General features: G+C 36.4%; 1 protein-coding gene across 2 annotated transcripts in view; it reads left to right on the top strand.

The window, feature by feature from the left end:
- LOC127618465 (rhophilin-2) overlaps positions 1-23,804 on the top strand; it is a 32,291-nt gene extending 8,487 nt beyond the window's left edge. The window contains exons 3-15 of one of the 2 annotated variants that reach the window (XM_052090928.1): positions 3,628-3,756; positions 9,419-9,494; positions 9,975-10,052; positions 11,223-11,347; positions 11,733-11,899; positions 13,986-14,173; positions 14,812-14,968; positions 15,557-15,676; positions 15,848-16,042; positions 17,367-17,443; positions 19,036-19,182; positions 20,198-20,356; positions 21,733-23,804. In XM_052090928.1, coding sequence (XP_051946888.1) covers positions 3,628-3,756; positions 9,419-9,494; positions 9,975-10,052; positions 11,223-11,347; positions 11,733-11,899; positions 13,986-14,173; positions 14,812-14,968; positions 15,557-15,676; positions 15,848-16,042; positions 17,367-17,443; positions 19,036-19,182; positions 20,198-20,356; positions 21,733-21,987 — 1,873 coding nt within the window. In that variant the 3' untranslated portion in view covers positions 21,988-23,804. The remainder of the gene's footprint in view (positions 1-3,627; positions 3,757-9,418; positions 9,495-9,974; positions 10,053-11,222; positions 11,348-11,732; positions 11,900-13,985; positions 14,174-14,811; positions 14,969-15,556; positions 15,677-15,847; positions 16,043-17,366; positions 17,444-19,035; positions 19,183-20,197; positions 20,357-21,732) is intronic. The other variant, XM_052090937.1, reaches the window with a different exon arrangement.
- The last annotated feature ends 395 nt before the right edge of the window (positions 23,805-24,199 follow it).

Consider the following 24,199-nt stretch of genomic DNA (forward strand, 5'->3'; position numbering starts at 1 on the left):
TAAAAATTACATTTATTTGTACACAGCAATCCATTTCACAAGTGAATTTGTCAATCAGTTGGAGATTTTTATGAGGGCTTGTTTAAGGACCCTTCAATGAACACCTGCGTCAGACATGCTTGTGTAGCGTCTCGAGTGCATTGCATCATAAACATAAGTTAAATATAGTTTAATACTTAGAACACATCTTGAGATCCCTTAGTTCGGATTTGCGCTCCCATGTATTTTGAATGCAAGAATGTAACGCATGTTTGTGTTGTGTGTCTGCTCAAGGGTGTTTTTCTTCACTGTATAAACAGCGTGTTGCCCATAAAGCTGAAGTTTCGCTTACTGCCCTCTGGAGTAAACAGGTGGTACCATAAGCTTTAATTTCTCAAGAATCTTCCATATTACGGTCCAGGGGCATATGATTTAATGGCGTGTAAAAAAAATTTAACACGTTATTTTTAGGCAAATTAATCGTGCTGAATTAACGCGTTAAATCGACAGCCCTAATAAAATATATATACATTTTTGTGGTTTGAGTGAACAACACTTTTATATCCAGTTTCCGTTTCAAAAGAGTTTATAGAAAGTCCATGTTACATCCTGCTTAAATGTCCCTGTTTGTTTGGACAATCTTATTTTCGTGAAAAAATATGATTTTATTTAGGTGTAATATTGAGAAAATATCAAGTTTGCAGTAATGCTAAGATGTTATTATTTATTTTTGTAAAAATATTTTAATTTGAAAACATTTTGCATTTATAGTTGTATATTGTTGTTGTTGCTAGTTTGTATGTTTGAGTTGAGAAATACACATTTCAGCATTATCAGTAATATATTTGTGCATTTTCCTTGATAACCTAGCAAGTTGACTCATGTTACCATTTGTTTATTATATCACACATCGCAATATTACTTTTTTCCCAAATCTTGCAGCCCTACTGGCTACTGTCCCTAGAAGTGGCCGTCCAGCCAAGATGACTCGAAGAATGCTCAGTGTGGTAAAAAAGAAACCTAGAGTGACAGGTAGAGACTTGAAGGAATCATTGGAATTGGTTAACATATCTGTTCATGAGTCTAATATATGGAAAGCATTAAACAAGCTGCTGCTTTCCATCAAAACATTGCTTCAGTTATTATATCCAAAGGTTTTAATGTTTAATGTTATGCGTTCAGTAAAGACATGTCATGAAAGATTGTAATTGTTTGTGTGTAGTCAGCATAAGCACATTGTGTTTGTCTACTTGTGACTTTGAAGATAATGTCATATTTTATGACCAATTAACGCAGAAAACCAGCTATTAAAAAGGGTTTACATACTTTTTCTTGGAGCTTTAATTGATGTTTGTTGAGTTCTTATCAACTGGCATTGACTGCAGTTTGAATGCATATTGTGGGCTGGCCTAGCTGACTGTCTCTAACACATGTTTTGAAGGGGAGGCATAGTAGTTTGGTGCTTTTAATCAAAGTATTTTTTCATACCTAATCAACAAGTTAAATTTATGGTAAGTACAGTAATGAGGCCATTCCAGTGCTTTCTGGGTTATGTAGAAAAGGCCCTGAGGTCTTCTCATCCTAAGACGTTCACACAGGCATGTACAACCACACGGATAAAAACAAACATGTCAACTGTTCTAATTAGGGTGTTTGAGAGGTGACAGTAGTGCATCTCTCACATCAACACATGTGAACACAGCCTGAGGATCTCCATTTAGAATTGTATAAAATAGTTCAATTAAACCTTCTTTGTGGATTTGTGTTTGCATGAGTCAGATCTAAAGAAGGCCTGGTATGTATTGAAACAATATACATGAACCACTCACACTTATTGCCTTCCATAAGAGGTGTGTGTGTGTGTGTGTGTGTGTGTGTGTGTGTGTGTGTGTGTGTGTGTGTGTGTGTGTGTGTGTGTGTGTGTGCAATCTCTTAACTCTCCATTCGTAGCTGCTCAATCTATTGAGTTTATCTGGAATGTTCTTTCACTCGTAGGTTTCAGAGCTTTGTGGTTCATAGGATAAATGTTTCATATAGCCACATAATGGAAATTGCCTCCTTTTTATTAACTCCCTTTTCTGCCCCCCCCCCACACACACACACACACTAATACATACCATTATGTTTTTCTCCTCTCTCTCACTGTCTCTTTCTCTGATTGGAGCGGCTGCAGTCATGTCCAAATTCTTGTTTGTTTGAGTGAGCTCACAGGCTCAACTGGTTTCACCGAGAGCTGATTTTGTTGCGTCCCACCCTGCTAACGTGACTTGAGTTTGTGAATAGAAATATACAGCATACACCGCATGAGGTCTTTAATATTTATTAGGCCATTTTTGTTGCTGTGATAAACTGTACAACTTCTCATCTACTTCATCTACATTATAATAGAACTTTTGAAAAACAGAGAATTGTGAATAGAAGTTTTCGTTCAGGTAGATGTGTACCTGTGCTGATTGGTTTCAGTCTTCGAGGATGTGTTCAATATTCAACAAAGGACAAACATGTCTCAGTAAAGTTATATTTACATTAAAGCTAAGGAGTATAATGATCTGCATTGTCACAGGCCTGTGGGATTCAGGGATAAGAAAACCAGTTGCTCAACAACTGATCCCTATTTGACTGCAATCATTTGTTTTATAATGGAGTCTTTTTTGCAGTTAGGTGAGTGTTTGTGATACCTATCATTTGTGTGATTAAAATAACCCACGATGACCATTTAGCACAGTTCAGGTTTTGCATGTATCAATGCCATTGACAGGAGTTTTGAATAGAAGTCACATATGCAACAGAGCTGCTGTGCTGTGTCTCTGTTTGTGTTATTGGTTTTGATCAGGCATTTTTCATGGGAAAAATGTCTGTTTATCTCTCTGTCTTACATTCACTGAGCGCTTTATTAGGAACACCTGTACACCTACTTATTCATGCAATTTATCTAATCATCCAATCACATGGCAGCAGTGAAATGCATAAAATTATGCTGATACTGGTCAGAAACTTCAGAATGGGGAAAAAATGTGATCTCGGTGATTTCGACCGTGGCATGATTGTTGGTGCCAGATGGGCTGGTTTGAGTATTTCTGTAATTGCTAATCTCCTGGGATTTTCACGCACAACAATCACTAGAGTTTACTTGGAATGGTGCAATAAAACATCCAGTGAGCAACAGTTCTGTGGACTGAAATGCCTTACTGGTGAGAGAGGTCAATGGATAATGTCCAGAGTGGTTTGAGTTGACCGAAAAGCTTCAGTAACTCTGATAACCACTATGCATAATTGTCAGAATGCACAACACATAGAACCTTGAGGTGGACAGGCCAGGTGTGTGTGTGTGTGTGTGTGTGTGTGTGTGTGTGTGAGAGAGTGTGTGTGTGTGAGTGATAAGGGCTTTCTTTATGCCACACAGAATTCTAAAAATATCCTTGCTTTAACAAGTAATAATGGCTGTACTGCTAACTCAACTATCATGTGCAAAAATAACAAAGGCTCTGGTCTTATCTGTCTCTCCCTCCTGTGTACTGTAGATGTTGAGCCAGCAGGACATCTCAAACCAGATACACTGTTACTGTGTCACTGTCTCCTGTCGTGACCTGATTTGGATATGATTTAATGATTCTTTCTGATCCTCTCTCTTTCTCCCTCCCTCTTAAGGGCGACATCCAATAATAAGGTTCGGGAGCAGGTGGTGATGGAGTTGAGTTATGTCAACTCTGATCTGCAGCTTCTCATGGTGCAGCTGGAAGGACTCAACAGCTCGGTGCAGGTTTATCAGAACGTAGAGTAAGTACACACAAAACTGACTAGGATGAACTCGGAGTAAGAATGTGCAGTAAGAACATGCTCCAATTAAGATTCATAACATTCTATAGACAGAACGTACAGTGACTACCCACACACATGTCCACTTAATCTGGACACCTGGAGCCTCCCTGATGAGTTACAGTACAGGGGTGTGTAAAGAATGATATAATAACTTAAGTCAGACTGTTACTGAAATGTAGATATCTGGCAGAATCTTATTTTTTATAAATTTAATTTTTCATGTTTCTGTGCTGATTTTGGAATCTTGTAAATTCATCTGAATGGATTTAAAAGTGGTGATGCTAATATACAAAATATGTGGAAAATTCTGTGGAATGCATGTTTTAAACAGCTAAAAGTACTACTCTCTTATTGGTAACTGCAAACAATATCAACTCTGCTGAAGCATTAATTTATTTACTTCATTCCATTTAGTGCTAGCTTGGTAGCTATGCTGTTTACTATCAAAAACCAGCATGGTTTACCAAGGAAGTCTGGTGGGGAAACCAGCTTGCCAGGGACTAGCATCTGAAACACAACATATGCTGGTGGCTGGTGAATGCTAAATATTAAAGGTCCCCATGAACTGCCTTGACGAGCACAGTTTTCTTTGGCCTGTTGAAGTTTTTTCCTATTGAAACATGAAGTTAAGTCATTTGTTGAATGGCTCATGCCTTCTTTTTTTTGTTTTGTTTACATCGCAGTACCCAGAGAAGCCAGTGCTTCTGTTCACCTGGGGAAACTAAGAAGCAATCTCATTGCAGAGTTCGACCGCTTTTCCGCTAACTTGAGAAGCGGATCTAACTAAACGCGTTACTACATAACCAGCCCACAAACAAACCTAGCGCACCACGGTCTTTGCTTATGATGAGGCTGAAACCATTTTGCAAGTGAATTCAGATGAATGTAATGGATCACAATATATCAATGTTTTTAATCACAATACAATAAGCTTAAATAATGAAGAACACTTGCTCGTGCTGTACATCCCAAGAAACCTCTGCATTAAAAATATAAACTCCAGCATATTGCCTCACATCCAGCTCCTGTGTGTGCTTCCTGTTCAGAAGTGATCATCCCTATGCCTTATTAACTTTAAAGACAATTACCCTCCACTGTGAGAGCTTCAGCGGGCTGAAAAGTGATAAGTAATTTACAACTCCCTTTAAGTGATTCTTATTGGAAATGATGTTTGGAACGTCCCTAAAGCATGGATTGTGCTTTCTTTTGAAGTGCCCTGTGAATATATCATCAGCGCAGGTGAGGACACAGCCCTGTGCGCTGATCAGATGTAGTGGAAGGGTGCATTCCCAATCTAAAAAGCATTTGATTAGACAAAATGAATGCAGTAATTTGTGAGTTTGTGAGTGGGTTGACACTGCAGATTTTTTTTTTATGGTTATATCTTCTGAAAACAAATTTTGGCAACAGTTAGAAGTACACTAACATAGATTTGAAGAAATAACATACAAGGGGTGGGGGTGTGTTAAACCTCTTGCATAATGGAGTTATATGACCATGTGAGCTTGCACATATATTTCCATTGAAATCATACATACCTCAGAAGAAATTGTACTGTAGATTATTTTTAAGCTGTATATTATTTAAAATCTTTACACTAAAGCTGATAAAAATACATTTAAGTATTAATATCAATCAATTGGGCTTTCATACTTTGGTTGGTTCTCATACCACAAAGAAATTTGCCTGCTTCAACATTGCTTTCTGTTCCTTTGCCTTTTGGGTTGCTTATACATTCCAACTGTATACTGAAAATATCACACTCCGCTCAGGCTGCTGATTTCTATAGGAGTGTCCCCTCTACTCATGCTATTCACTGCTCCCTCTACATCTTTGTCATTGAGTATTCCTTTATTAAAAGACTGACCTGACCTCCCCTCCCCTCCCCTTATACTTGAGAAATAATTAGCTGTAAACTTGGCAGAACCCAAGGCCTCAATAAGTACATCCATGAAAGCCAGACTAACTTTGCTGCAAGTAAAGGCTTGTGCTTCATCAGTTGATCAGGTGCAGCTCCTTGATTTTCTCTTCATAAATTAAAGACCGAATCAAAGTGAAGACCCAACAGAAAGTGGCTTTCTCACTGCATATGACTGGTCAGAAAGGTTCATGACAAGTTTAAATATACACACACCTCAGATGATTCTGTAGAATTCTCAGGCTCATATTTTCACACATGTGGTCCTGTGTCAGAAGAGGAAGCTATTTCCTTTTAAAAAGTTTTCATTTTAATTTTGAGAGATGAGGAAATACTTAACCAACTCCGCTAGAGACTGTACTGGTATGTGTGGTTTTGTTGCCTGACTAATTATAGCTAGATGATTTTGTTTGACAGTCACTCACTGACAATGACAAATCTCATTGCTTAGTTGGTCATATATATAAATCAAAATCTTGCTTTACAGTGAGTAATTTAATGTCATGCTTAACAGTATGTGTCACAATATTGTTCTTTTTGCTTTTGGAAATTCAACTCAAAATGTTTTATATATTACATAACCATGTAGTAATGCCTACTTTTTGATACTCCAGTGACTAGTGCAAATTATTTGATTTCTAATTTTTTATTTGGAATATGATGGACACAAAGCAAAAGATAAGATTATTAATGAAATGAGTTGGGAAAGGTTGAAGAATTAAACCCTTAAACAGTATAACAGAATATTTACTGGTTAACGCATTTCTACTGTCACACGGTATATAAACTACCATCATATAATCCTGCGCTAGTCCTTAAAGGCACATTAAGTAACTTGTCTTTTTTTGATCTTGGATTTACACTGACACCTAACGGCTTGGATGCAGCATCATTTAAAAAAGAATATTAAAGGTCCCCATGAACAGCCTTGACGAGCACATTTTTCTTTGGCCTGTTGCACTGTAAAAAAAAAATAGTATTCACAGATTATTTTAATCAGTGAGTAAAAGTGTCAAATAACAGAATGATATCTGAGATTAAGCGTTTAGCATTTGACCACAGCCCCCATGTGCGGATCCTCTCCATGTAGAATAAAGCCACTTTTTATAAGGTATACTGATACAAGTCTTCATTTTAATGTGAGTGCTCATGATTTTCTACATGTATTGCAAAATTACAGTTCGGGAATTAAACATTTTATTTATTTTATTTTATTTTTTAAATGAGGAAAAAATTACTGAGTGCCCCTTTAGGACACATGGAGAGAAAATACTTTATCTATATTATTAAGTGATCCTTTCAAGATACAAACCTGCAACCAAAATAGAGGGCATAATTGTGTACTGATGGCAGTCAGGTGGTGTGTGTGTTTCTGTCCCAATTCATGCTTTTGTGAGTGTCACTCACATAATTGTGTCATTTCAAGGCCTTGAGTGTTTGTGGCTGGGTAAGCAAGTGTGTTTCCTTGGTAACAGTTGGATTCTTGTCCTCTTTTAAATCCTTTTTAAGCCTCCTTTTGCTTTCGAGAGAGAGAGAATGCACGCACGCACTCTCGAGTGTCTCTCACATGCTTCACTTTCTGTGTAAGAACAGCTGTCGTTCTCTCCTGTAAGAAAGTTCAGCCATATATTCAGCTCAATCACTGCTTAACAGAGCTCTGCTGGCCTAGTTCTTTATTTGCATTAGCTTCATAACATGTTGCGACTTAGTCTAAGGATTGTTACGCTGGGCCAAGCATTAATGTAAGAGTGTTTATCCCCAGTGTCTGGAGGGTCAATTATAAACCAGAAAAAACCCCTACAGAAATATGCACTTGATTCTGATCAGTAATTGCAACTTGCGTTACTGTAAAGCTGTAAACATTAGAATCGATCACTACTTCTGTTTTTAAGGAATATTATGGTAAATGCCAAGTTTAACTAAGGCTAGTTTTGTGTGTGTTTGGTTGTGCTCTGTCTTTATTTTTGAATCTCTCTGTAGTTTTACATGCACTTAATAATTTCAGTTCGACTAAAACAATAAGCCATCTTTTTAAAATGACATGTAAACACTTAAGTCCGACTCAAATCATACCTGTTTGAAAGACAGAGGTGACCTGATTTAATATGGGGTATTTTACATCCTTCAAATATTTGATTACTCATTGTGTCACGTATACATGTACAGACAGATGAAGTCTGTGGCTTGACTGTGCAAAGACCCGCTGTAGCTCAATTATAACTCATAAATGGAAGCATACTGACTGATGCATACCAGTCTAATAGGCTCTGGTTACAGAGCCTGTCTCAAGGCTGTGTGTTTCCTCAACTTTCCACAAACCTGCAGTATTTTCCCTGTAAAACTGAATGATTGGGTGTAAGAAAATGAATATTCCCATTGGAGCAGTGTTATCACCGGTGTTTCACGCACAGATCTCTGAACAGAACAAGGTCTTCCTGTAGCTGCAAACAGTGCTGCAATCTACATCGCACCTGGCTGCCGTGTGTGTGTGTGTGTGTGTGTGTGAGACTATCAGAACAGACCAGCATTCTTTCATGCCCCCCACCCCCCATCGTTCTCTGTCTGTTTCTGAAACGCAAGCTTTTTCTCATGGCCTGAAGAGCATACAGGAACAAAAACCTCTGTTCTCTGCAGTGAGTTTGTTCTGCTCTCTGATTGGTTTTCACTGGTTGAGATGTTCTTATTATAATTCTTCACAGAGGAACATGGCAGATGTTAACATGATATCATGTTATGAGTGATTCAGTGGCACATTCTCATCACGGGAATGTTATTATATTGCTTTTCTTGAGGAGTTACGAATTGTAATTTTTTTTCAATTATGATAGACAAAACAAGACTCTGTCTACACAATTCTGCAGATAGTGCTATTGAATTACACCTATTGAGTGTTAGTTTTTTCAAATTGGCCAAATTATTTAATAAACAATCAGGTACCATTTAAGAGTTTAATAGGTGTAGTCTTCGCTAAGGTTAACCTGATTTACTATGTTTAAATAAATTCTGTAGATATGAGAGAATAGGCTATTTTGTTTATGAGCTAATATGGAAACTTAATCTGCCAAATGAAGCGTGAGTGATACCTCCTCCAGTCTGTGTAATTGGTACTGGTTACTTCTGGTCCAACATACCTGTAACTTCTTTTAAATTAGTCCACTTTGCAATTTTTCACTGAACCACCCTGGGTCTAGACTGTAATCTCTCTTCTAGACAGGACTGCCTCTTATCAGCTCGCACTCATCTGGTCTTCTTTCACACCGCTGAATCATTTGGTCAGCTTTGGGCTAATGGCCAAACAGTGCGAGCACTCAAGTTAATGCATTGACAAGACAAATGTACATATTTTTGAGTATTTGTGATATCAGAGTTTGATAAAGGGCACAAAATGTAACGACTTACATGCTCCTTTCTGACAGCAGTTTTTTTTTTGTTTTTTTTTCATCCTTTACTCTGATATTGGCTTTAGTCTTGGAGCTGGGTGCAACTTGAGTATTTTTTTATATTAGTTATCTGTGGAAGGTGTCACGTACAACTGCCACTTTAAACATTTCTCATATCTGATTCACACAGGGAGAAGGATTCATCTGTTTCCTTTAACTCAAAATCTGTTACTAATTCTCTCATGCTTTGTTATTGTAACAATAGTCTTCCACGGTCTTTCAGCATTTCATTAATCTCTACCTCTTTATTTCATTTTTACAGAGAAACATCAAGCATCCCACTCATCCCTCTGGGACTGAAGGAGACAAAGGATGTGGACTTCTCTGTTCCTATTAAGGTCTGTTTCTTTCTAAACACCCCTACAATGTTTACCTTGTATACCTCATCACTTTTGTGGGGTTTGGTCAGTAGCTTTTATGATTCAGAAAGTTGTCTTCGTTTCTTAGTGAAAAGAGAAAGTAGGTCACAACTTAATAAACAAGAAAGCCAAAGACTTATTAAAATTTTCATTGCGGATTTGAAAGTGCACAGTGATATTTGCTGCATGTCATAATATTTGTTGAGATGTTTATTGAAGTGTGCAAGAGAATGGGATCAATTAGATGTGTTTTGGTTTGCTTCAACTTGTTATTTAGCCAGACTGTACTTACATACTGTCATAGATTCACCTGCATAGCATGTCATTGTTACTTCTGATGTTACTTCTCACAACAGATGAGTTTAACAAGGAGAATATGCATGAGTACATGACTGATGGGCTGTTGTGTTTGTGTTGACATGATAAATGAATGACTATGAAACTGACTTATTTAAATAGGACTTTATTCTGGAACACTACAGTGAAGATGGTTCAAATTTTCAGGATCAGATAGATGACCTTATGGACCTGAGACAGGTATAGTACTACTTCTGTGTTTGTATTTACACACCCCATCACATTTGTTACTGGTTTGTGAGAAGCTGGGCCATTTGTGTACTGTAATCCACTTTGGATGAAATACTTTATCTGCTAAATAGTAAATAATAAAAATATCAGTGAAAACGTAAAGGAATAGTATAAGATATAAAAATCAAGTTTCTGTCATAATATCTCAATCCAAAGGCAGTGGTAGTGCCTCACTTTATAGTTTAACAAAAGTTTCCAAATAATAATAATTAATTAATAATAAACGTAGTCTAGCAAAGGCATAGGATAGATTTTGGTGAGCCATTGTGAAATATTGTTGTGTTGTTGTTTTTTTGTACTGCGTCCTTTTGCTTGAAAATTACTTTGATAATTTTGGGTCCTTTTTTTTACTTAAATGGAATAGTTCACCAAAAAAATTCAATTATCTCATCATTTACTTACCCTCACCATCCCAGATGTGACTTTCTTTCATCTGCTGAACCCAAATGAAGATTTTTGGAAGAATAGCTCCACTCTGCAGCTGTGAAATGCAAATTAATGGTGGCCAGAACTGTGAAGTTCCAGAAATCACACAAATGCAGCATAAAAGTAATCCACATTACTCCAGTGGTCAAAACCATATCTTTAGAATGTTGCTGAGAAACGCATAAATATTTAAGTGCTTTTTTTTTTTACTATAAATCTCTACTTTTAATTCACATTTTCCTTTTGTTTTTGGCAATTTGCATTCTGTGTGTATATCACCACCAACTGGGCTGGGATGAGAATTTATAGTAAAAAGGGACTTACATTTTGATCTGTTCCTCAATCACACCTATGATATTGCTTCAGAAAACATTGATTAAATCACTGGAGTCATCTGGATTACTTTTATGCTGCCTTTTTATGTAATTTTATTTTTAACTTCAAAGCTCTGGTCACCATTAACTAGCATTTTATGGACCTAGAAAGTGGAGATATTCTTCTAAATATCTTCATTTGTGTTCTACAGAAATGTCATGCACATCTGGGATAGCATGAGGGTGAGTAAATGATGAAAGAATTGTAATTTTGGAGTGAACTATCCATTTAACACCGATAAGGACAATTATAGAAGGCTTCACCAATAAGAACTTGTTGAATGTCTTGAAGTAAGTGTGGTGTCCGTGTGTGTTTCAGGCTTGTAGGACCCCCAGCCGCAATGTTTCTGGTGTAGAATTGCTTGCCAGATACTACAGTCAACTTGCCTTCTTGGAGAACCGATTCTTCTCCCCTACGCATCAGATCGGCATTTTCTTCACATGGTAGGTCACATCTTATGCATACCAGCGGTAACATTGTCATCGTGAACTATTATACAGCTTTATCAGCTGTAAACATCACAAGTCATTCAGAGGAAACGCGTAACCGGTCTGACTGGGCCATCAAGCTCTTTGTTGTTTTGGTTTATAGATCAGCTATTTTGTAATTTATACCCTAGAGACAAAGAGGGACAACAGGATAAATAAAGATCGAGAGGCATCATAATACAAGCCAGATAATATTAGCTAAATTATTAATAAAGATATTCAATTCATATAGAAAAAACAAGACTACATTGTGACAAATAATAAGCCACTCCTGTGTTTTTTTTTTTTTTTTTTTTTTAAATGTGAGTTAAACACCCATTATCTATGTGTCTCTGTGCAGGTATGACTCCTTCACCGGCGTGCCTGTGTGTCAACAGAACATCTCTCTAGAAAAAGCCAGTGTGCTCTTCAACATGGCAGCTCTCTATTCACAGATCGGCACTCGTGCCAACAGACAAACACAAGCCGGACTCGAGGACTCCATTTCTGCATTCCAGAAATCTGCAGGTAAGAGTTGTTGATGCACTGATGATGTATTGAAGTGTGAGACAGAGGCAGATATTGGGCACAAACGCTGTATGTTGTGTCTCATCTGTGTTGCTATAGTTCCCACGGAAGGCTAAGATTCTGAAATTTGGTGAGCTCTCTGCTCAAGTGGCTCTTTTGGGATCATTCACCCCAAAATTCTGTTATCATTTACTCATTCTCATGTTGTTTGAAACACGTGACTTACTTTCTTCTGTGGAAAACTATGGGAAATAGAACTTTGGTGTTCCATGGGAGAAAGTCAGTTATAATCGGTTTTTAATAGAGCTGAATTATTTGGATCAAAACATTTGTTATTGTTATTTATTTAGAAAAATATTGCGATTTCAATTTGAGCTGCAACATGATCATTAGCATTTATAAAAAATAAAAAAACTAAGCGTTTCATTTTGAACTAAATGAAGACATATTGCAGGGGTCAGCAACCTTTTTGCCATTTTGTACAAAATTAGTTAAGTTAATATCACAAATTTGATTTATGATTACTGAAAACGAAATTGTGTGGAATTTTTTATATTTCTTATATTATGTCATAGGGCTAAATAGATGATTGGCTTGTGATGCGAGAAGGGTTTGCACGTGTTGCACGAGTCTGTTGGATGTACTGCAGTCTCGTCACATTTAACATTTTTGTTTAGCCTCCCATTCAGCTGATGAAAACATGATCATGAGGAAGGATTAAATCAAGATGTAGATTGGAATGCAAGTGCAGAATTTATATAAATAAAATAGTCTACTCTCTCGCCGTTGCTGGCGTACCAGTGACTACCCCTCCACATTAGCACGCGTGCCATAGTTTGCCGACCCCTGCTCTACTGCCAGCAGAAATACTGTTCAAGAGAGTGTTCACACTTGAAGAACCAGCAGAACAAACAAGAACCATTTATTATAAAATCAGATCATATTTATGCATAATTTCTTAACTTGCATGCGGCATTGCTGTGTGTTTCGGTTAAATCCTTAAGCCTTTATTTGGTGGCAGCTCTTGTTTTTACAGAACAAGGAAGACATTGGCAATAGCATTGCAATTCAGAGAAATGCTCCCATCCACTCTTCTGTCCACAAAATCCCAATGTAATGAGGTTAATTTACATTTGGTTAGCAACTTTTAGCAGCCAAACATATTTGGAATTATGCAAATGTACAATTAGTGAATCTAGAGGGCTGTAAATATAACACATTCTGCTCATTAGCCATGTGCTTGCTTTGAGTATGTTTAATACACTACGGAGAATAGAAATGTGCACATACAGTAAATGCAGCAAACACTGGGTTCAGAGTATTCATTTATTTATTAAATCGCAGCCCTTGCGGTTTTATAATTGCACTGTCATATCGCAATTTCAATTTAATTTCATTCAACTCTAGCTTGTAATGACAAGAGTGTGAATAAATGGTGACTACATTTTTATTTTGTGTTGAACTAGCTTTTAACTTAACTACAGTAAGTGATCTGAAGTTAGGTAAGGGTCAGAAACTGGCCGTGATGAATGCTTTCAATGAAGCAGAAATAGAGTAATGTGTAGCCATTGTGTAACTCTTCCCTTTTAAAAGTAGATCTGTCACAGACGCATGGAAACTCAGTGGCTTGTGTCAATTTTTAACCTCCTTAAAATAACAGCGACAAAAAGAGAGATTTGGCATGCTTCTCTTAAGCTCACAATGCTATCAAAACAGCCAACCCCATTGTCTTTCATCACAGACAATGCTTTGTATATCTCCACCGGAAAGGCGGCCCAAATATGGTTGTTCTCTGCAAAGATAGATAATTGATTGATACTCTGTAACACAAGTCTTTTTTTTTTTTTTATTTAATTTTTTTTTTAAACTCTGTGTTTTGTGAAAGCTCTAAATAAAATGTAGAAATGTCCAAAGCTATTTCTGTTTAGTTCACGTACTGGTGACATTCTGCAGGGCTCTTTAAATTGCTTTTACATTCAAGCTCTACGGTGGAAGGCAAATGCACTTGTACTCTATAGATATACACTCTAATCCTGTATATTTTGTCCTTTTGCTTGACATTATGTTTGTGCATGTTCTGCTTCAGGTGTGCTGCATTACCTAAAGGAGACGTTCACACACACTCCCAGTTATGATATGAGCCCTGCTATGCTAAGCATGCTGATTCGGCTGATGCTCGCACAGGCGCAGGAGTGTTTGTTTGAGCAGATCGCTCTGCCAGGAATCCGAAATGAATTCTTTAGCCTGCTCAAAATGGCCCAAGAGACTTCCAAGGTACTAGGCTCAAATCTTATTAAATGTTCTCTGATTAAAGTTAATTATAATATTAGAATTATTAGGTTTACTTGTTTTTGTGTAATAAAAAAACAAATGCATTATACTTTGAATGTTCAATTTGTATGTGGGTAGTTGTGAACAGATATGGGTATAAACTGTTTTTTTTATTTTTTATTATTATTATTTTAACCTAAGATTTTTGGCTCTGGTCATAAATCAGTTTCAGTTGGTGTGCCCAAAAATTGCCTGTCTAAAAATCAGGTTTTGTAGACATTTTACTTTGATAAAATGTAGAGGTATTTTGTCTTAAAAGATGGCACTTATGGTAGTTCAAAAGGGTTTCCTATGACATAATGCAAGATGCTTTAAAAAAAAAATGTGTTAATGAGATTGTTATTTGCGATTTCTATAACTTTTTTGGAGGGATGGGACCGTGAAACCCAGATGTCACATCAAGTGTTCATGTCCTTTCTGTTGTAATTCAATCTTGGGTGTCAGTACGAGTGGCAGTTTTTAAAAAAAAAAATACATTGCCATCATTATGTGGGTTTGTTTCAAAACTCAGCCTACAGTTACACCTCTGTCCAGTATTTGAGTGCTTGTGACATTTACTCCTTTCTCCTTTCTATTCTCAGGTGGGGGAGACCTACAATCAAGTTCTCCAGTCCATGATCCAGACCCCTGTTAAGAACAATGTGCCCTTTTTCTGGACCACCATGTCCCAGCTGAAGATCAATCACTACAACTCTCTTGCCCACTACTTTGTCTCCACTGCTCTATTGGACCACCAGTGTAAGTCAAGCAGCCAATCACGGCACTTATATAAGGCCCTGAAATGGTAGAGGTCTCTTGGCCATCTCCAATTGGCTCATAGCCCAGTGGAACCTTTAAAGGTTACCTTTGTGCCTCATTCATATAAACCGTTTCCTTCTCCTGACTGAAAAAGGATTCGGGTGTGAGTGCTTTAATGGAATTATTCTGCTGAGCTTTTTTTAGGCCATAAAGATTGAAGAAGAGTGAGACAGACAGAGGAATGGTGGAGAAGTTTCAGTATCTCTGTCTACTTTTGACAGATTGATGAGAGAGAATGCCGGAACAAATGGGATTATGTAACGTTCTCGTTGTTATTTTAAACGGACACCCCCTCACCCCTCTCTCTCTTTCTCACTCTCTTTCGTCTCCATGACAGTCACAGTTTATGCCATCAATGAGAATCATTTGACTCAGCAGTCCAAGTTAATACACAATAGGATGTGTAAATGCCATAACTTTTAGATGGCATCAGTGGAATGAGATTAAATTTGCAGGGATTCTTAATTCTGACATGCAAAACAATGTGATGTAATCAGTTTGTAAATATAGCAAAAAATGTGTGTGCAGTGGCCCCTAGTGATGATGAGGACAAGCAAGAGAAGGCGCTATCACAGATATATGACACTATGCCTGAGGGATGTTCCCCTCTTAAAATCCTGAAGAATAAGGAGGAGCGACGGAGGATAGGTGAGAGGCAGATACTGTAAATACAGACCAATCAAACATGGCATAAGTCTTATTTAAATCAAGACCTATTGTTTTGTGCTTAATTGGCCCCTAATATCTCAGAGATTTTAAATGATTGGGGTTATTCCACTTTAACACACTAATCTGACATTTTCCTGTCTGTTTGCTCAGGTAAAGCTCATTTGCAGCGTGCCATCATGGGACACGAAGAGGCAATCCGCACACATGCTCTCTGTCAACACCTGCAAAAGCTGGACATCCTGGATGACATCCTGCAAGCTAGCCACAAACGCTCTCTTGCGAAGTTTGACCAAAACAACAAGGAAGACGAGTTCACCGACTACATGGTTGCACCAGATGTCATCTGTAAGTCAGGGATAGACAGAGAGAATGAAAAAACATAGAGCGTACATTCTGGCTGAGAATGTCATGATACTGTTGAATAATGTTAATGACGTATGGTTGGTTTCACATTGTCACTTAGTTACGAATAGTCATATGCTCTTATTAAAGTCACATTTTTTTATTATCAAGACAAAGTAAACTACAGTGGCCCCAAAAAGTATTCGGACGCTTAAAAATTAATGTATGTATTTTATATATATATATATATATATATATATATATATATATATATATATATATATATATATATATATATATATATATATATATATATATATATATATATATATATATATATATATATATATATATATATATATATATATATATATATATATATATATATATATATATATATATAACAATACATATATATATATATATATATATATATATATATAATACATATATATATATATATATATATATATATATATATAAAACAATACATATTAAATTAAAGCTGAAGTTTGTACTTTTTCTGTGTTAAAATACTTTCAGAGATAAATTTAAGGTTGTATTCTTTTTCAAAAACTGTAAACACTGTTTCTCTGTTGCACTAGAAAAATTGCTCTTTTGATGAAGGATAATTTTAACTCAACCAATGGAGTAAGTTGTGGGCAGGACTATTTTTTTTTTTGTTTTGTTCGATCAACAGCAGACGGGAGTGTATTCAGACAGCTGTTTGAAAACAAACATTTATTTTTGCAATTCCATTCGGTGTTGCAGAAATTACACACTTCAGCTTTAAGGGGCATTTTTTTTTTTAAGAAATACACTTTTCAAGCAAAACTTTTGAACACTTTATGGTTGTCAAACTTTGAGAAACATAAGCTAATAGCTAATTTGATTAAGTAAACTTGTGGTTATTCTACTAGGGCACCTGTGTAAACATTAGGAGAACTAACTAAAAAATCACCTGGACACCAATTGGTTAAAAATAATTGAAAAAAATGTCTTGCATTATTTGTTTGCAGAGACCACATGATTTGATATTTTGGTTTCTACAGTATTATAATGCAATGTATATATTGAGTGTGACTGAAATGTCAAAATGTGTCCAAATACTTTTTTTTTTTGGGTCAACTGTGTATGCAACAGTGAGTTTGTTTTCACCAAAGCATCCCTATTTAAAAGGTATATGTGGTCTGAATGAAGTCATGCTTACAGGGTGACCTTCTCAGAACAGGACCTGCTTCTAACAGCAGAGATCAACAGTGGTTATGTCAGTTCTGTTGACAGTGTAAACATGGAGTAACATTAATTGTTCCTTCTGCTCTGTTAGCTAAAACAGAAAAGAAAGCAGAGATGGAGATTCCAGCTGCCACGAAGGTGAAAGTCACAGACTTATTCCAGCGTCTGGTATGTGGGCTACTAATATTACTCAGAAACATCATTTTCTTTGAGCTCTTTTCACAGCACATGAATGCTCTAGGAGATTTGAAACCTTTGCTAGACATCATCTGAAACTGAAGAGCATCTTCATATAGCATGAGCATCTGTGCTGTTGAACAGACCCATCTTGATTGACCTGTACACACTGGCCAAACAGATTACAACCCCAACCAAATTAAAACCAAGATACTCAAAACAGTTGGGGATGAACGGTAAGCTGTCGTTTTAAATGTGTTGTCAGTTTGCTTGGTCAGTTTGTTGAATATGATGCTGCTTTTACAGTACTAATATGAATAACCCTGGTTTGAATAAGATTTTTGGTGTGGTATGAAATAATGGGGTATATTTTGAAGGTTTAATCAACCTTGTTAGTGATTGCATTTACTATTCTTTATACTTAAGAGTTATTGATTCAAACAAAACCATAACTCTTACGTATAAAGCCTGTCCTGCACTGTTTGTGCTACAGACATGAACAATACCTCAAATTATTCAGCTTATTGAGGAGAGTTGAGCTTTTATTTTTCTAAGTGATCACACTCTGATGGAGGGACTCAATTTATTTTTATCATAGAGACTTCAGGGTGGGCTCTTTTGACTTGAACTATCCAGAACACCCTAGAAACACATCTAAACACAAAAACACTTCAGCAACCACATAGCAACACCCTGGCATTTTGTTGGATATGTGTAACACCTCTTTAGGTCTTCATCTGCCATAGGTTCTTTAAAACTTGAAGAAGCCCTTTTGACATAGTCCTAGTAGAAATGCTGGTGTACAGAACTGGGCAAACATTCTAGAACCACAGTGACGTATATTCCATTGCCTCGACTGTGGGGAGCAGGGTAATTCAGGTGAAGGAGGCTGCGTTTATGATGTGGTTAGTTTTATGAAGGCATATGTTTGAGTTTTACCACCTTCAGATGTTTGAGTGACCTTCGGAGAGTTTAAAGAACCACTGCTGTGATCCTGCATTGGTTGCCATGGGCACTCTTAATGACCCTTCACTTGAAATGACATTTTCGCACTACATGGGGTGTTCAGCTCAAAGTATATATAAGCTTTGCAGGTACTTCATTAATTGAGATGACTTTGCTAATGTAAGGAAAAACCTTATGCTACAGCATAATCTCTTCACTCTTAATAGGGATAAGTCGCCCTAAATAAAAAGTCTGTCATTTACTCACCCTCATGTTGTTCCAAACCCATATGATTTTCTTTCTTCAATGAACCACATAAGGTTATGTTATTTTTTATTTTTTGTTTAAGAGAACTATCCCTTTAGCATCACCAGATGGCAATCCTAGTACATGATGCTATTAAATAAACATTCCTCACCATATAAGCATATAAAGTATGAAGTCTGTGTGCCAGTAAGCCAATTGTTTGGATGGTGAGCAGAACCAGATTTATAGCCAAGGACAACCAGGGTGGCAAGCTAAAGTTGTAGTGTGTGTGTGTGTGAGGTTGACCCTGTGTTATGAGTTAAAACCATCTGTGAAATTGGCAAACTTAACATTTCTGTATTGTGAGTTGGTGTTGTGATTGTATTGTGCAGGGGCCTTTGTCAGTTTTCTCAGCAAAGCAGAGATGGACGGTCCCACGCACCATCAGGCTGAGGCTGCAGGACAGAGACCTTGGATTCACTCTGAAGGGAGATGCACCTGTTCAGATACAGTCACTCAATCCACTTTGTCCCGCAGCGGTGAGTATTCACTCACAAGCACATACATGATAATGTTGGCTCTCCCATTTTAACACACAAGTATGTGTTAAAATACTGTTTCCTAAGTATTAAAAAATTATTTCTATGAAAATTTGTATTCAAAAAGCGGTTTTGAAAACAAAGTTTATTTTTGGAATTAAATACTTCAAATTTAACCTTCATTTTCTGTTTGGGGTAAAAGAGTCTCCAGGGCAATTTTAATAGTTCAAAACATACTTGACATTGTTGTAACAGGTTGATACTTTATGTTTTTTCCTAATCTTATGAGAACTGATTGTAAACTAAATTTAAACTCTATAACAAGCTTTAACCATCATCCATAATTTTTTTAAATATTACTTTTGTTTGGGGTGTTTTTGCTGAATTGACACCACACAGAAAGATTAGTAAAATGGGTTCCGGTTACATTTCTGAAAAGTGCATGTTTACTTTGAGGTAAACCATAAACGTTCCATACTATCTGCCTTGTGGGTCTGTGGAACCTTTTTAAGGGAACTTTCAAAATTTCAAAATTACTTTTTTTAAATGCAAACAATCTCAACAGAACATGAGGTTTACGATCAAATGCCTTTAGTTGTAAACTTCTCGCTCTGTTTCATTGCAAATAAATAATTACTACCGAGCAACCTTAATGAGAATCCTTAACAGAAACCAATAACGATCATTACATTTATCAGAAGAGGGTTTCACTTGATCTTCCTTCTGAATGGCTCTCAAATTGAGCAGAGAAGATTTAATCTGTGACCACAGCAGTTTTTGACCATATCAGTCTCAAGCTGGCTCAAGCTGTGTTCTTTCCCACAAATAAATTCCTTCCTTTTGTTTGAACACAGGAACGAGTCCTCTCAGAATTGATCTCTATGGTAACAGCAGTGTGGCTGTGCCAATAAACTCGTACCATAAATATTTGAAATGTCAGGCATAGCGCCATTCTTGTTGGATGTGATATACTTCTGTGACCCTTTCTTTCTTTTCTCTATCTCTTCATCACCAGAATGAGGGACTGAAAGAGGGAGATTACCTTGTTGCTGTGGGTGATACAGATTGTAAATGGATGGGAGTGAGTGATGTAATGAAGCTTTTAAAGGATGTGGATGAGGAGGGCATCAACATCAGAGTGGTCAGCATGGTGGACAGCAGCAGCCAAGCAATGGTAACTCCTGTTTGCCTACAATTTCTGATTTGGCTGATTAGCAAGCTAGGACAATATAGCTTAAAAATATCTTTATAATTTTCAGCCTTCTGACAATATTCTTGATATACTGTATATCTTGTTTATGTATTTTGCTAAAAAAAAAAAAACAGGGACTTCTATGAACAATTTAGAGTTCTGCCACAATCAAATCACTGAATCAATGTTATTTTAATATATTCTATTTGAAATTTGACGCATTGAATGCCCGGTGAATGAAAAGGGAAAATAAAAATTGCATTAAAATCACTGCAACATTCACAATGTTTGTTCATTTTATATTGCCAACAAAATTCAAATATACTGTATTGTAAACATTGTAGATATTGTCTTGCCTTATTAGAAATGAGCCCCCTTTCACCATGAATTCCATCCAACCTTTAACGTTTCTCAGGTCCTGAATAGTCAGGATTTGTAAGTTGTTTATGGAGAGACTGTTATGATTTTGGATCGAGACCATTGACTGTGTGTGAAATTATTTACTTAATAGGATTAAGGGGTTTTGCTGTTCTTTTGTGAATTCTTGTGGGTGTCGTGGTGATACATGGACTAGTTTTCTTTTTTTTTTTAGGCATTGGGATGGATAGACTAATATAAAAGTAAGTCAATGAAAATAGACAGTGTATTGCCAGGCAAATAGAACATCAGTAGAACTTTAAAGCACGATAGGCTAATAATTAACTCTGAACAAATTGTCCTTGAATCAACAAAAAAATGTACCTAGGTCAGTGTGTCTTGATGTAACAGAAGCACTTAATAGTACACTTAATACACTAAAAAAATAATAGCTGAACTTGATTTTAATCTGGACAGTGGTTCCACTTCTTTAAAATTAGTTACCTTAACTTTAAAAGTACTATGTAATCTGAACAAAAACTCTGTGTTGAAAGAACCTATTTGTATTCAAGACTGGTGGATTGCCCCTTTAATACATGCTCTTCAAGTCGCTATGAAGGAAGTGTCTGCTAAATGCATAAAAAAAACATATAAATTGTATTCATGTAGTCCCAATTTAAATGGATTAAGTAAACTTCCATTTTACAAATTTAAATGGATAAAACGCAATTAAATAAAATTGTGACGAATGTTCCAGAATTGTTGCTTTTAGTTTTTTTTTTTTTTTTTTTTCTTAAGTTAACTGAACAAGCAGCAAAACATTTTTTTTTAGTGTAGTAGACACAAAGTGTATGTGTTCAACCATTTATGAGCGGAAAAATACAGTACTATGGGACATTGAATATCTTAAGAAAAAGTTCATTTAACTTGAGGGTTCCTGGTTTGTATCTTATATTCAGTTCAGATTAGTGTTGTAACTTCTCTCTCGCTTAATCCTGCAGCCTACCAAGAGCGCTACGTACTGTGGTGGTCTTCCGAAGACCTACTCCATGATCTGCTTGGCACATGATGATGATAAGAACCCAAAGTCACGCAAAGTGGCAAAGAAACCGTCATTCATCAGCTGGGGTCTCAAGAACAAGCAGAAGAGCAGCAGTACATTGAGTTTACCCAACGCAGATTATAGCGGAGCCCTGCCTTGCATCAAACCAGCCCCTACCTTTCCTGCCTCCTATAATGATAGTGCCCTCTACTAAACGCATACATACATACATACATACACACACATACTGGATTTGTACATACACGGATGGCACAAAAGCACACTACATTACAATAAATGGGAGAGAAATTTAGAGAGGGTGAAATTAATTCCTGAAAGAAAACACAATGTACATTTTGCACAGACCTATAAACACAGGTGTAAGCTATTTTCATTTCTTCATTAGTCTGGTTGTCTATATATAATATCATCAGTATGAAAAAGGTGATTGTGTTTTAATGAATCAGTAGACAAAACATGACGTATATGCTGCTCAAAATATTAACACATTTTATTTGTTTGTTTTATTATTATTGTATTGTTAAAGGATGATGAGGTGTGATGAAGGATTTTTTTTTAAATATATATATATTCTGCCAAGTAATGTCTTCGAGGCTGTCAAAACACACAAGTACCCTCCTCAAATTAAAATGAGTGCTGGTAGATTGACAGTTGCTTTATTGTGGGTGTAGGTGTAGAGAACCTCTTTTTCTGCAATTGGACACAATTTCCTTTACCTGCCTTAACAGTAGTCAGTCTGTAGCTTACAGATAGACCACCACAGAAGGTTTCTATGGTGATGTCGCATCATCTAAATGGAATTCTAATCCTGTGTCAATCACTGTAGAACAACAAAGAGAGGACAGTGATTTGCTTTTGGTCTTGGAATATCTATATATGCAGTAATATCTTTTGTGAAGTATTTACTTACACTGAAGGGAAATACTATTATAGGACTCTGGCTATGCTTAAGTTCAAGCAAGAAGGATGTAACGTATCATTGTAGTGAATTTAAATGCCATTTTTATTTAACCTTTGTTTTATGTGTTTTACCTAGCACTTCTTGTGTGTTGGAATATTTCACTGTCTACAAAGTAGATTTTTATACACATTTGATAATCAAATAATGTTTATGCAAAAATAAAGTTTTTTTTTTTTTTAAACAAACATATGTATTCATTTGAAGTATTGGAATTTTTTTTGTTTTTGTATTGTGAAAATGTAGCCTGATGTATTTATTCTTTGAATTTTATGGCTGTAGGTTTTTTTTCTGTTACTCAGTGTACATTTCTTCTCTTTATATAGTGTAGCTTAATGTACACACAAAGGTGTTTTTTTTTTTTCCATTTATCTTACTAACAATATTTAACACTGCATTAAACTGCCTCTCCAAATCTCAGAGGCCTTTAGAATGTCTTACCAAAGTCTACACTGAAGCGATCTTATTAGCGGAGGGCCTACACGCCTTTCTTGTAAATACTGTGCTTTATGAATGTATTGTTGCAATGTATGTTTTCACAAGTGCCGGATTTGGAACCAACACACTGTTCTGTGATTATGTTAATATTTTATTAGGGTTGAGCTTACATCTATATCAGTGCCCTAAATTCTGATTTTGTTACAAATATTAATATAATTGTGAAATGGATATCAGTTTAGTTTCACAACATGTTCTTGTGTTTATAGCTTATGTGGATTAGCAGTGGGATAAGTCTGAGGAAATGTCTGTCTTATATTGTTACCTAGTTTTATGTTGTATATTATGTAAATCTTGATCTAAATAAAATAAGGGGTCAAAGCTTTTTTTTTTTTTTTTTTGCAAAAGGTTACTGTGATTAATCACTTTGTAATTGACAATTCTAGTTAAAAATGTGGGGTTGTGTAAGGATGTAGTCATATCTGTGTCTTTTCTATGTAGTCTATAATTACTAAAAAAAACATTTGCTCAACTTAAGCTTGGGTTTTACTATTCTCACTGGTATCAAGTTACTGTTACTCTATAAACCCTAAAGTTGTCATTAATAAAAACTTTAAGTGGTCCTAATTAAACAATACTTGAAATTACACATTTTGGAATCATAACTAATATATAGCCTACAGTATGTTCTTTTTTATTTTCTCCACAATTTGGAATGCCCAATGCGCTCTTAAGTCCTTGTGGTGGCGTAGTGACTCGCCTCAATCTGGGTGGCGGAGGACGAATCTGATCACGTGGCTTGCTGAGCTTGTTACCGCGGAGATATAGCGCATGTGGAGACCCACGCTATTCTCCGCGGCATCCACGAACAGTGCACTGTGGGAAGACGACAAGCTGGTGGTGGGTGTGTGATGCTCTTGGCAATGTTCTGCTGGGAAACCCTGGGGCCAACCGTTCGTGTGAATGCCAATTTGATATGTGCCATCTACCTAAACATGGTTGCAGACCA

This window comes from Xyrauchen texanus, chromosome 2 (genome assembly GCF_025860055.1).
Source record: "Xyrauchen texanus isolate HMW12.3.18 chromosome 2, RBS_HiC_50CHRs, whole genome shotgun sequence".
Lineage (NCBI taxonomy): Eukaryota > Metazoa > Chordata > Actinopteri > Cypriniformes > Catostomidae > Xyrauchen > Xyrauchen texanus.